General features: G+C 41.9%; 1 protein-coding gene across 1 annotated transcript in view; it reads right to left on the bottom strand.

Moving 5' to 3' along the window:
• The window catches only part of Osmr (oncostatin M receptor), a 62,186-nt gene that overhangs the window by 12,006 nt on the left and 37,279 nt on the right, over positions 1 to 12,901 (bottom strand). The window contains exons 8-11 of the mRNA XM_071612684.1: positions 5,507 to 5,649; positions 5,039 to 5,192; positions 2,138 to 2,214; positions 653 to 875 (exon numbers count right to left, since the gene is read on the bottom strand). Coding sequence (XP_071468785.1) covers positions 653 to 875; positions 2,138 to 2,214; positions 5,039 to 5,192; positions 5,507 to 5,649 — 597 coding nt within the window. The remainder of the gene's footprint in view (positions 1 to 652; positions 876 to 2,137; positions 2,215 to 5,038; positions 5,193 to 5,506; positions 5,650 to 12,901) is intronic.

The raw sequence follows: 12,901 nt of genomic DNA, 5'->3' as shown, positions 1-12,901 counted from the left end.
GGATGTCAACTACCCATTGCCTTATACCCCCATGTGCATTGAGCCATGCTGTGTCACCATGGCTTACTATTTCCAACCTTTTCTGCAGCTGTCCCAAGAAGGAGATTCATATCACTATTGACTCTGCATGCAAGGTCATTTCTACCTTGTTTGCTCTTTCATAGGTCGAGGGAGTGGCCAGTTATCATCGTTTACTCTATGCAACTGGCAAGGCGCCTTAGCAAAGAAGATGCTAATTCTTCTTATGACTTCTCGAGATGTTCCTGGGATTTTGGTAGGTGACAAAGACTGACCACATTTTTTTTTTTTATAACACCATAAATGCAACTCATATTTCACAAGTCACAAGGCACAGAAGTGCCGACCCCACTTCTGGGGGAAGACTGTCTGTGGGGTGGTACCTACTTGAACAAATCTGGGATAAGTTCCTGAATGTGCTTCTCTGGCCTTGGCTGAGATCTTGCTAGTGTGAGGCTGTGCCCCACTGAGGCATGTGAAGACTCCTGGCCCCAAAGGAAATGACTCACAGTGCTTGCCACTAGATGTTTTGTCTTTCCAAGTTCATATCTTCTCAATCTATCCAATAATACTTAGTCATATCACCAACATTTTCCTAGAGAATGAAAATGAAACCAACCAAAAAACAACTCACTATTTCCAGAGTCTCCAGAGATGACAATCACAGATGCTGGGGAAGTGCCCACACTGTTGTTGGCTGTGATGTGGATTTGGTAAGAACACAGGTCAAGGGTTAAATTTGCGTCTCTGGTGGATGCAGGAATGGGGTAGAGCTCTGATGTGGATGGTTTGTCTAGATTTTCTACAACCACATTATAGAATAGGATCTTGCCATTGGCATGAAATTTTGAGAGTGGCTGAAAAAAAAATGATGATTATTTTAAAATGAACTTTATTTTGAAAGGACTTTGTATAATTTTTTTTTATAATTGAGGGACTCTTCTGGTCCCTCAATAGCCTGACACATATGTGTGCAAGAACACACACACATACACACATGCATATGCACACACAGACACACACACACACACACACACACCAGCAAATTCCAACAGCTTAATAGAGAAAATATTGTCTTCAACTTAGAATCAGACGTTCTATTCTATAACATGAGCAGAGAAGGCAGTCATTTGCATCTGATCCTCAAGATGTAATATGTCCAGAGAGGAGGTTCTAAGTCAGCAATCAAGAGAAAGGGAGATTCTTTAGCTTGGGTGCTGGAGAGATTTGGGAAAGCAGTGGAGAGGAGAAGACCCATAAATAGAAATAGTAGTACCCTGCAGCCTGTGCAGAGGAGCCTGGGCTCTGGTCCCATCCCTTGTCCAGTTCACAGTCCCCTTACTCAGAGCCTGCACTCATGCTTCTAAAAGATCCTTCAGGTTACAGAGAATCGGCCAACACAGCCCCAGGCCAAGGTCCAGGGTCTGTTCCTTGGGCTCATCCTCCCCAGGACAGACTGGGGTGTGCGCATCCCTAGACCTGAGACAAGAAAGTGGCTTTCTGCTTGGGATATGGGCAGCACCTGGATGTAGGACTGGCAGATCCATGTGTGTGAACACAGAGGTCCTTGCAGAACATGGAAACTAGAGGTGAGAAGAAAGGCAGGCTGGGCCATGGCTGGGGGCTGACCCTCTCAGCATTACCATGCTCTGGTACAAAACACTCTCTCACTCAAAGTTATGAAAAGAAGGCTGGTCTTCCAGGTGGTCAGGAAGTATGTTAAGCAATAAAACCATGCTATTTTACATTACAGTTTTATAGCCTGTTTATAAATTTTAAATACAAATAATATTAATATTTCAGTATTCATAATTTAAAAATATGGTGTGTGGTTTTCCACATGTTCCCTTGCCCTGGGCTTTGCAAAGTTAGGGGTTGGCCTGAGTAGAACTTACAGAGAAGAAGGTTCTAGCAATCAGGATTGGCCATCAGTAGCATGGGCTGCCAGGAAAGTAGTAGTGCTAGTGTCAGGAAGTGAAAGAAGAGTGGGATTCCTTGGCTGGGGACACAGTTCCCTAGGACCAGTACTGAGATGGCTCCCTGTTGGGAGGCTGCACCAATTTCACTGTGAAGGACACAGTACAAGCAAATCTGGCTTTTTTGAAGGTGCACATCTTACCTTCCAGAATAAGCTCACAATATGACTTCCTTTCTCTGACTTCACTATTCTCCAGACATCAGGAGCCTCAGAGGGAGCTGAAATTAACCAAAGCAAAGTTCCCAGGTCATAATGTGTGTCTAGACCAACTGCTTTCTAAGTCCATAATGAGTGCCCGCCCTCCTGAGGCCTGCCTCTCACTTCTTCAGTCCCTGTGACCTCTACCCAATTATCCACAACCACGCTGTTCACTCCTCACTAGGTGCACACAGTAGGGACTTTTAAAAAAGCATCAGCTGGCCCTGAATGTGACACCAAACCAGACGCCTTTTTAAACATCAAGCCTCAGAGCTTTTGGAAACTGCCAAAGAATTCTGCAATCATTTCTAGATCAATTCTAGGAGGTGAGTTGGGTAAATTTTGCCAGTTTTGACTTTCCAGGTAGGGATCATTGCTAGTTCCTTGTGCCTTTTGCAAAGGCTGCAGTTGAGGAGCACTCAAAGATGGCCCCCTAGGGGTAGGAAGCACAGAGCTCTTCTTTGCCTTCCTGATTCCACCTGGCTGGGCCCTCACCAGAGTCACAGCCCCATTCACAGCCCCAGCACCATTCAGCTGCCTAAGGACATGGTCCCTCTATCATGACTTGCCACACTGTTTGGGAATACTTTGATTCCTTGTCTCTCTATCAATAAACTGTGAGATCCCTGGGGCCAGGGGCCTTGGCTCATTTGACTTTAAGACCCTAGAGCACTTGCCTAGCATGTGTGAGGCACTGGGTTTAATCCTCAGCACCACATAAAAAATAAACAATTTAAATAAAGAAAGGCATTGCAAAATTTAAAAATTAAAAAAAAAAGACCCTAGTATCAGGATCAGGTCCTGGTACTTAATGAAAGTTTTATGTGCACAGTTTGAATGAATAAAAAGCAAACTAAGAAGGAACACAGAAAACAACCTGCTTAAATGTACCAATATTTTTTTGTCCTCATCCCTCCCTCATCTAATTGGTTGATTGACTAGTTGTTCATTTTGTATTGGCTTTATCATTGCTTATTCAACTTAGCATGAGAAGGAACCAGTCTTTTAATCCACACCAACGCTTGATACCTGTGAATAAAGTTATTTCAGGGGAATCTCATTCTTACAAAAAAAAAAGGAAAAACAGCTAATATTTATAATATTGGACTCCAAGCTCAATGCACAATCTTTAGCTGGCTTGTAAATTACTACTCAAAAATCAAACAGTGCTGTAACATGGTTGATAGCACTATACATTTACATGTAAGACAGTTTCTACTGCAATGTCATCAACTGTGTGTGTAATCACTGTGGTTTTTCTTATTATTGCAATCCACCAAACATTGAGCTTTCCAGGATTAAGCAAAGTGCTATTAGAAGTAAATATCCATAGAGTCACTCTGGATGAATCTAGAGTCACAGATTCATCTCAGTTTATCATTATCAAAACCAAATAAAAGTATTTTCTGGTTTATTATACCACAATCTAAAGTCCCTCTCCCCTTTTGCCATTTTCCTTTTTGTGCAAAATTATAATTATAATGTTAGAATCAATTTGCAGCAAACAAAAACCCCAAAGCAAAACAGCATCACTGAAGTAAAAATTCCTTAATGAAACACAGCTGAGAAATACACCCCATCCAGTCAGAAACAGGCCTTTACAGCAGGGAGATTCACTGAGAGTTTGCCTCCTTGGAAGAATTACTGGAGTCTTGGTGGTCGAGAACCCTGGAGGGGGTGGGAAGGATGCGGAACTCACTAATGGTCATCTCCATCTGTAGATTCTGACCAGCTGCCCTCACTGTGCCCAAATTAGAGCCACTGCTTTAAAACGGCTCTTGTAGAATGCGGCAGACTGAGCTCTGCCAAGCTACACACAAACAAGAAGACGGGATGAAACACATAGTGTAATCCTTCCCTTGGCTGTAAACAGCCAGGGCTTGAATAGACATGATCACAAAGCTGTGATCACAATGCCAAGAGAGGACACTGGAAACCTGGTTCTGGTCAGGGTGGAGCTCTGCAGCCAGGCTGCCCGGGTGTGAGTCACAACTCAGTCACTTACTGGCTGGGCTAGTGAGATCACTTCACCACTCTGTGCCTCAGTGTCCTTACCTATTAATAGCACTTGCACATGTAGCCAGGATTAAAAGAGAACAACTGTGGGCACACAGAGCAGTGTCTGGCATAGGATAGATGTGAACTGCTGTGTTATTCTTGTGTCTGCCATTCACGAATGTTGCAGACTGGGTAAGTCTCTTGAATCCCTGGGTGCAAGTTCCCTCATCTGGAAAATGGGCTGTGGTAATACTTTATTATGATAAATTGGAAAGAGCTGGATGCAAGGCCAGGCCATCTCATCTCTTCAGGTCCATTTGAGTTCTGGGACATAGTTATCTGGGGAGAAAGCCCTGTGCCATGAATATTCAGAAAACACTGCCACTTAGAGCATGCAGAGGCTCCCAGAGCACCACCACTGGAGCTAATGACTTACTAATAAAGATTAAGGCCCCAAATATCAAGAGTACATTTCCAAAAACAAACTGAAGCTGTTCAGTATGAGACCAGTGCTCTCCGTGGCATTAATACTTTTATTTGACCCCAGTCCTGATTTAAAGATCTATACTAATTTACGCAGTCCTGGATCCAATGTGCATTCAGCAATAGCAGTGGCTTAGAAACTATTTTAGAAAAATGAAAGGTAAGAAAGAAAAGGTATACTAGAAATAATACTGATGTCTAATGTTTGAGATCGATGTCTCCCTCTCATTAGGCATTGACCCAATTTTAAAAGATGGTATCCTGTTTTCATACTTGCCTCTTTTACAACTAAAAGCTCTTAGAGAAGCCAGCCCGTCTCTGGGGTTTAGTTCCATGGGTTAAATGCCAGGGAGCTGAACATACCAGCTTCAGGGGTGGTGAAGTTTTCAACCGTCCATTCACTCCACTTCCAGAAGTGTTTGGCATTAGCACAGCGTACACGGGCCACGTACTGTGTATCAGGCACCAGCTCCCCAAAGAGGTGCTCCCCATTCACCTTCATGTCAACCCTGTGCTGCTTGATCAAAAAAGAGAAGAAAGGAAAAAAGACAAGGCAGAAGTGTTGGTGAGCTCAGATTGCAGAGCCAAACCAGAACACAGGCAATCCTGGTTTGGAGTAAGACCAGCTCTTCTTCAGGGGAAAAAAAAAAAATCCCTAAAGTTTTCTTCCCTCCAGTAAAAATTTACGATTAATGTCAAGTTCCTTTTTAAACAGATGATCCACATCACTGAACTCACAGATGAATCAGAGTTTGAAGTGATTTTATTCACCACCTCTCTGTTCAGAACATAGAGAAATATGAAAAACAGGAGGTTAAGCAGGATTCTTACTTGTATCACTTTCCCACTGCCTTCCAGTTCAACCTGACACTGAAGTGTCAAGTAATTCCCAAGGACATGCACCTTCCAGCTCATCAGGACGGTTGTGGCGCCTCTATTTTCAAAGTGGACACTATGGGGAGCCATTGGATGAACTGCCAAAAAATGAAAACAAAATTTTTTTTTAAATAAACAAAGAAAAGAATTTAAGCACAGATCCAAAAGAACTTTGGTAAATTGGCAGTTCATCTTTCCATTTAAAGAGTATTTTTTGTTTAAGAACATGGTCAACAAAACCGGACTTACTGACAAAATATAGTATGCCAACTACACAGCTTTTCTCTTTTATTGACTGTATTAGACACTTGAAAAACATAAAAAGAAATAACCTAAGTATTCTTAAAATTAAACATAATTAGGCAGATTGTGGAGGGGAGTTAAAACTTAAAGAAGAAAGCCCATGGAAGAATTTTATAACAGAACTCAGAGTCTAATAAAAACAATATTAACAATGTCAGGAATATAATCCCAAATAGTCAATGTATAAAAATATTCTGGAAAAATGTCACCAATTCCCAAGAGAAAAGATAACCAACAGGTGACAATTTCCAGATGACCCATATAAGGAACTGTTAGACAAAGATTTCAAAAGAGCTCCATGAGGTAAAGGTGAGAATATTTAGAAAAAAATGAGAAATATTAAAATGGTTGGTGGGGGCTGGGTGTGGTGGCACACGCCTGTAATCCCAGTGGCTTGGGAGGCTGAGGCAGGAGGGAACTCTAGTTCAAAGCCAGCCTCAGCAACAGCAAGGTGCCAAGTAACTCAGTGAGACCTGTCTCTAAATAAAATACAAAATAGGGCTGGGGCTGGGGCTCAGAGGTTGAGTGCCCCTGAGTTCAATCCCTGGTACCCAAGAAAAGGAAAATGAGAGGGAGGAGAGAGGGAGAGAAGAAGAAGGAGAGGAGAAGGAGGAGGAGGAGGAGGAGAAGGAGGAGGAGGAGCAAGAAGAAGAAGAAGAAAAGGAGAAGGAAAAGGAGGAGGAGAAGGAGGGGAAGGAGGAAGAGGAGAAGGAGGAGGACTGAAGGAGAAGAGGAGAAAGGAAGGAGAAGGAGGAGAAAGAGGACTGAAAATATAATATCTAAAATTAAAAACTGACTGAATGAAATTCAGTTGTGAAAAAAAAGGAAGGAAGCACCTTTGTCCTGTCTATCCCACCGAATGCAGTGGGTATAATTCACAGAGAGCTCTCGAAGAAATTTGAAAGGCAAATAGCAGCAAAGATCCTGGAAACCAGAATTAGAAGTACTGCTTGAACTGGCAGGGGGTTCATCTGCTGCTTCCTCTTTTTTTTTTTTTCACTTTCTTTTTTTTTTTTCCATCAGTCCTCATAATACTTGGCCTTAGATGAAGGCACAGAAGAGGAAGTACCAGAGTGGGCTAATTAAAGTCCCAGATTTCTGACTGGAGAATCAAAACAGAGAGTTCCAGGAAACCAGAAAGCACAGAGAAATCATGGAAGGGAAGGTGGCTGGAGAATGTGATTTCATGAAATTGTTGAGGAACTCCCATGCTTACCTCTAATGTACATGCCTAGATTTAATCTTATGCAGCATACCAAAGAATCTGAGTATTAGTTAACATACCACTGTCTAGGTCCCAGATGTCACTGGGAGACAGACACATGGGCGGAATAGATTTTTAAAGCCACTGCAAAGCCCTTGAAAACTGAACTGACATTGGGCTGGTTAAAAATGCAGCCCAAACCCATCCAGGTCAACTGTTAACTAAAAACTATCAATAATCCCCAGAGGATCTAAACATCTGGGGTCTTATAACATAATACTCAAAATGCACAGTATAAAATCCAAAATAATCCAGTATGTAAAGAACCAAGAAAATTTCAGCTCATAGGAGAAAATACAGCTGACCAATGCTAGTAAAAAGGTGACCCAGGAGTTGGAATTTTCTACCAAACACTTTTTTTTTGAGGGGGGGGGGGCGGTGGGATTTACCAGGGATTGAACTCAGGGCACTCAACCACTGAGCCACATCCTTATTTTGCATTTTATTTAGAGACAAGTCTCACTGAATTGCTTAGGGCCTCGCCATTGCTGAGGCTGGCTTGAAGTCATAATTCTTCTGCCTCAGCCTCTCGAGCCACTGGGATTCCAGGCATGTGCCAGGAATGTTTAAACACTTTTAAACAATTATAATCTGTTCAACAAGCAATCATGAACATTCTCAAAACAAATAGAAAAACCGAAAGCCTGAGTAAAATTGTAAAAGATAAAAGGGAAATTTTAGACCTGAAAAATATAATCATAGAAATAAAAAACTCATTTTAGAGGAACAGCAGCCAAAGAGAGAAGACATGGGTAAGTCCATGAACCTGAAAGTAGATCAGTAGATATGACCCAACCAAATAAGTGGGAAGAAAAAGAGTTGTTGAGAAGTAAACCAGGCCTCAGAAGATGTGGGATTATAACAGCAAAAGTCTCCAATATTAGTCAGAGTACCCAGAGTGGGAGGAGAAAAAAAAAATGCAATGCTGAGTAAATAATGGCTAAAAACTCCCTAAATTTGGTGCAAGACATAAATCTACAGATTCAAGAAGCTCAGGATTAAAACCACAAATGGAGTAAAACTAAAGTCTATCCTAAACACATTAGACTCAAGAAAGTTTTGAGGATATATCAACAGAAATTATTCAACTCAAAGGCCATAAAAAAAGACTGAAAAAAAATGAAGGGTCTCAAGGTCCTTAAACAATTAAGTGATTTGTGTGTGCATGTGTGCACATTGGGGATTGAATTCAGGACCCTACACATGCTAAGCATATACTCTACCACTGAGCTACATCCCCAGCCCAATTAAAAAAAAAATGTTACAACAATGTCAAAAGTACCAGAAGTACAGAAGAAAGAGATAAGTCCAAAGTAATAATTGAATAAATAATGGTGGAAAACTCCCAAAGTTGGTTGGTAAGCTGCATAAAGTTACCTATTCAAGAAGTTTGGAGAATGATATAGTCAAGGAAAATTACACCTAGACTAATAATAATTTTATAGAACTAAAATAATTTTCTTGAAAACCAAAGATACAGAAAAAAATTAAGCATCTGGATAAACAACATTCATTATGTACAGAATCATTCAAGGGATTTCACATTTTATATGAGAAGCCATGGAGGGCAGAAGGTGGTGGAACATCTTTAAATTGCAGAAGAAAAGTCTCAGCCTAGAATTCAATACCCAGAAACAGTCAGTTTCAGGAAAGAAGGCAAATAGACATTATCAGAGAAGCAAGACCAAGAATGTTTTACTAGCAGAACTGCCCTAAATGGAATGCAGAAATGCTAAATGGAGAGCTTCAGGTTGAATGGTAAAGATATGAGAGGGAAATGTGCACCTTCAGATAGGAAGGAATAACAACAGAAATTGTAGCTATTTGGGTAAATACAATAGAAGACTATTTTCTTCTCTTAAGTTTTTTGAAGTATGTATGAATGTTAAAACAAAAAGTGAAACACTGTCTGGTCGGGTTTCCACTGTATGTAAGTGTAACACATATGATAACTATACCCTGCCATAGTAGAATAGTATAAAGGAGTAGATAGATAGCTCTGAAACCATGAGCCAAAATAAAGTTTTCCTCCTCTAAGTTGTTATTGTAAGGTATTTTTGTCAGAGTGACGAAAAACTGACTAACACAGCATCTGAGAGGGAATTAATAAGAAGCCCTACATTTTTACACGAAACAGTGGAATAGTAAGTTGAAGATACAAGATCAATTCTCTAGAAGACATATACTGACATATACTCCACCTCCTACGCTGCCAGTTCTTGTTTATAATTATCAAGAATAACTAGAATATTCTGGGAAGAATATTCTGGGAATATAAAATTCTGAGATAAGGAAGCTGGGGGGAGTGCTGGTTGGAACAGTGTGGGCTCTCTTCCAGTCCCTTCTAAAAACAAGATGTCCTGATAAGTGAGTTCATATGTCCCCAGGGTATAAAATCCAGGGCAGGCTACTTTCTGAGGTCCTGCAGCAGTAAGGCAAGTGAGAAAACTCAAAAGATGATATTCCAGCTGTCCTAGGCAGCTTTCCTGAGCCCTGCGGGGACTAACTAGCCATGAATTCCAAGACTCTCATTATCTTTTTTCTGATTGTCTTTAAGTAACAAATCCACTTCACATAACTAGTATATAACCAATGAGTGAGCAGGATACAGTCTGACAGAAACATGGTTTATTGGCTAAGTGGGAGGAGCAACATTCCCTCTCATACCTGGCCCAGGTAGAAATGTCAGCCTGGTGGTGCAAGGGATGGTCATGCAGCTGAATGATTTATGAGGAAAGAAGGATACTGAGGGGGACATAAGTTTCTCTCTCTAGCACACGCACATGCACACACACACACACACACACACAAGCATGTGTTGCATGGATTGAGACAGAAAAAAAAATGGGAATAGATAAGCTCATTCACAATTCCCTGACTATCAGGCACTTATGTGATCTTTCATCCCTGGAAAGCCTGGGTAGTAAATATTTACATAGACTCTCAGGCATCTGTTATGGTTTGGATATAAAATATCCCCCCAAAGCTCCTACATTAATAAAAGAACATTTAGAGGTGAAAAGATTGGATTGTGAATGGAATAAGTGGGTGGTAACTGTAGCCTGGTGGGCTGTGATTACAGGAGGTGGATCACTGGGGTATGTCCTGGAAGGGTATATCTTCCCCACAGCCCCTTCCCATCCCTCTCTCTCTGCTTCCTGGCCCCAAGAGCAGAGCTGTGCTCCTCTGCCATGCTCTTCTGCCATGAGGCTCTCTGCCTTACCTTGGGCTCAGGGCAAGGGAGTTGTCCATGAAGTGGGTCTCTGAAACCATGAGCCAAAATAAAGTTTTCCTTCTCTAAGTTGTTATTGTAAGGTATTTTTGTTACAGTAATGAAAAACTGACTAACACAGCATCTGAAAGGGAATTAATAAGAAGTCCTCCAATGATCCTCAAGACATCTGGGAGGGAGCTAACATGAGCACTGCAACCTGCATAGAAAGGGGCACTCATGATCTAAAGGACAGATGTAGAAAAAAGCCAGGGGAGTCTCATGCAGCCTTGTTGGCATGTCTGCTTAATAAAGGGGCATTGCAGACCCATGTCTCACACGGAATTGCATAGTTAGGGATGGGGCCAAAGTTTCTGGGTTCCCCATGAGGATCCAATGGCCCTCTATTCCTGTCAAGATCAAAAGGAAGAGTACAAAATTCTGAATTTTCAGAGGTTCTTGGATATTAGAGCTCATATGACAATACTTCCAGTCCCCTTACAGGAAAAATTAAATTGAAGACATTGGGAGGTTTGGAAACAGACACAATAATCCATGATACTTATCTGCTTGTGGGGAAGGACCCTTGGGTCACTGGGTATATTACAGACATTGGCATTTTATTTGTTGTAGCACAGAATGCTTCCTCCACCAGAGTGGTAGCTCCTTCACAGCTGAGAATTCCAGCAATAACAGAGGTTGTGTCCACTTCTGCCTCCATCTAAACTGCCAGAGTCCTAGTGAGTTATTCCTCAAAAGCAAAACTGGTACTCAGCAGATGAGAGGTAGTTACTTTGTTAATATAGGACTTAACAAGAAACGTCACCATGTAACAGCCTAGTGTCATTGAACAAAAAGATCTCCTGGGCTTAGAGACTAACCAGGGATTATTGGAGGCTAATTGCCAAAGCCATTTGGGCTGACAGCCAAAGAAATATCTGATATAGTCAAGCAAAAACTAGCTAGCCCTGACTGTACCCACTAATAAAAAGGAAGCCCAATAGCTGCTAATAGGTTTCTTTGAGTAATGCACACAGCATGTACCCAACCTGGGTGTCCTTTTGCTCCCTTTATTCAAGGTGACCAACAAGGCCATTGTCTTCAAATGGGATCTTTGCAATAGGAAGTTTGGAAAGCCATTCAGTGAGGTGGGGGTCTGGCCATTGCTTTTCAAACCTTTGGAGTCTGCTAGTCGGATGGAATCACAGATGTCCCAAACTTCCAGACTTCCTGATTATAGAATGTAGCAAGAGAAAACTGCAAGCAGAGTGAGCCAACCTCACTTGCTGTTGGATAATCCTCTTTGGAGACTTAGCATTTTATAGCCAGAGTGCTACTTGTGGAGCTAAAACATGAACTGTGCATTCTCATGCGGGTACATGCAAATCCCACCAATAACACTGAGCAGGTTCAACAGAGTAAAACTGGAACATCTAAAAGAGACCCATGGGTGCCGTAAACAACTAACTTTCAGAACCAAGTGACCTGTAAGGTCTGTTTTGGCTCTTCCCATAACTATGTGGAACCCAAAATCGAAAACCATGCCTATACATAGTATACCAATAACTCTGTAATCTAAAAGCAACCAGTATGTGAGCTGTAGCTGCCATTTGGCCAGTGAATGGCAATCTTTTGATTGAATCTGGATATGGATGTTCTTCCCAAGAAGCCAAACTTCACACATGGCAATGGCCATACTGGCCACCCCCACCACCATATCTTGATACCTTTGCACCAACCTCATGGGCCATTGCCAAGAGCCTCACCATCTGCTCCAGAAAATACAATGGAGTGATTAAAGAATCCACTGTGTGGGGACAAAACCTATGGCAATCACCTTCTGCCTAGAAGGGATAAATGTGTGTTGCTTATGTGGACCTCGTAGTACCAAAGCGACCCTTAAGAGGAACTGATGGCATCTTTTAGGATACCCTGAGACTTTACTCTGACCAAGAAACAACCTCATCAGCTAAGCAACACAACAAATGGACTTTCCATTTGTTATCCATAGGCCAATTGAGCCATTAAGCCAACTCACACAACACTGAAGAAAAAATATCCATCAAGACAGTTATTACTGGATGGCATCTTCATCTGACTAGGGCAATATGGGCACAAAGCACTCTAGTAAAAGGGGGGAATATGGCTCTGCAGTGCATTCTGGGAAACACTGAGCATGGAGGGGTGGGGGTGGACTTGGCAGCTGCCTATTAGGCTACATCTACAAAATCCTAATCTCAGAGTTCCCGGTCATTATTTCTCCTTTATCCCATTAGTACACATGTACTGGAATGGTCTGTGGTTCAGGCACCATAGTACTACAAGAGTTTCCCCCCAACTCTAATGTGGAGGTGATACTTCCCCAATATGCCGCCCCCATGGAATCCCAAGCAGGTAGAGAATAGGACCTAGGAGTACTAAGGAGTTAGAGTCCTTCCAGGTGTATGGACATTATCTTACATTATAAGTTTGTATAGGACACTGTCTTTCTCCCTGGACTGGTTGAGGCCAGGAGATCTGGGTCAGGCAGCAAGGGCTATGGCTGTCCAGAAGACAGACAGACTGGGCAACT

Source organism: Marmota flaviventris, chromosome 5, assembly GCF_047511675.1.
Source record: "Marmota flaviventris isolate mMarFla1 chromosome 5, mMarFla1.hap1, whole genome shotgun sequence".
Taxonomy (NCBI): Eukaryota; Metazoa; Chordata; class Mammalia; order Rodentia; family Sciuridae; genus Marmota; species Marmota flaviventris.
This window is presented reverse-complemented; position numbering and strand designations above follow the sequence as displayed.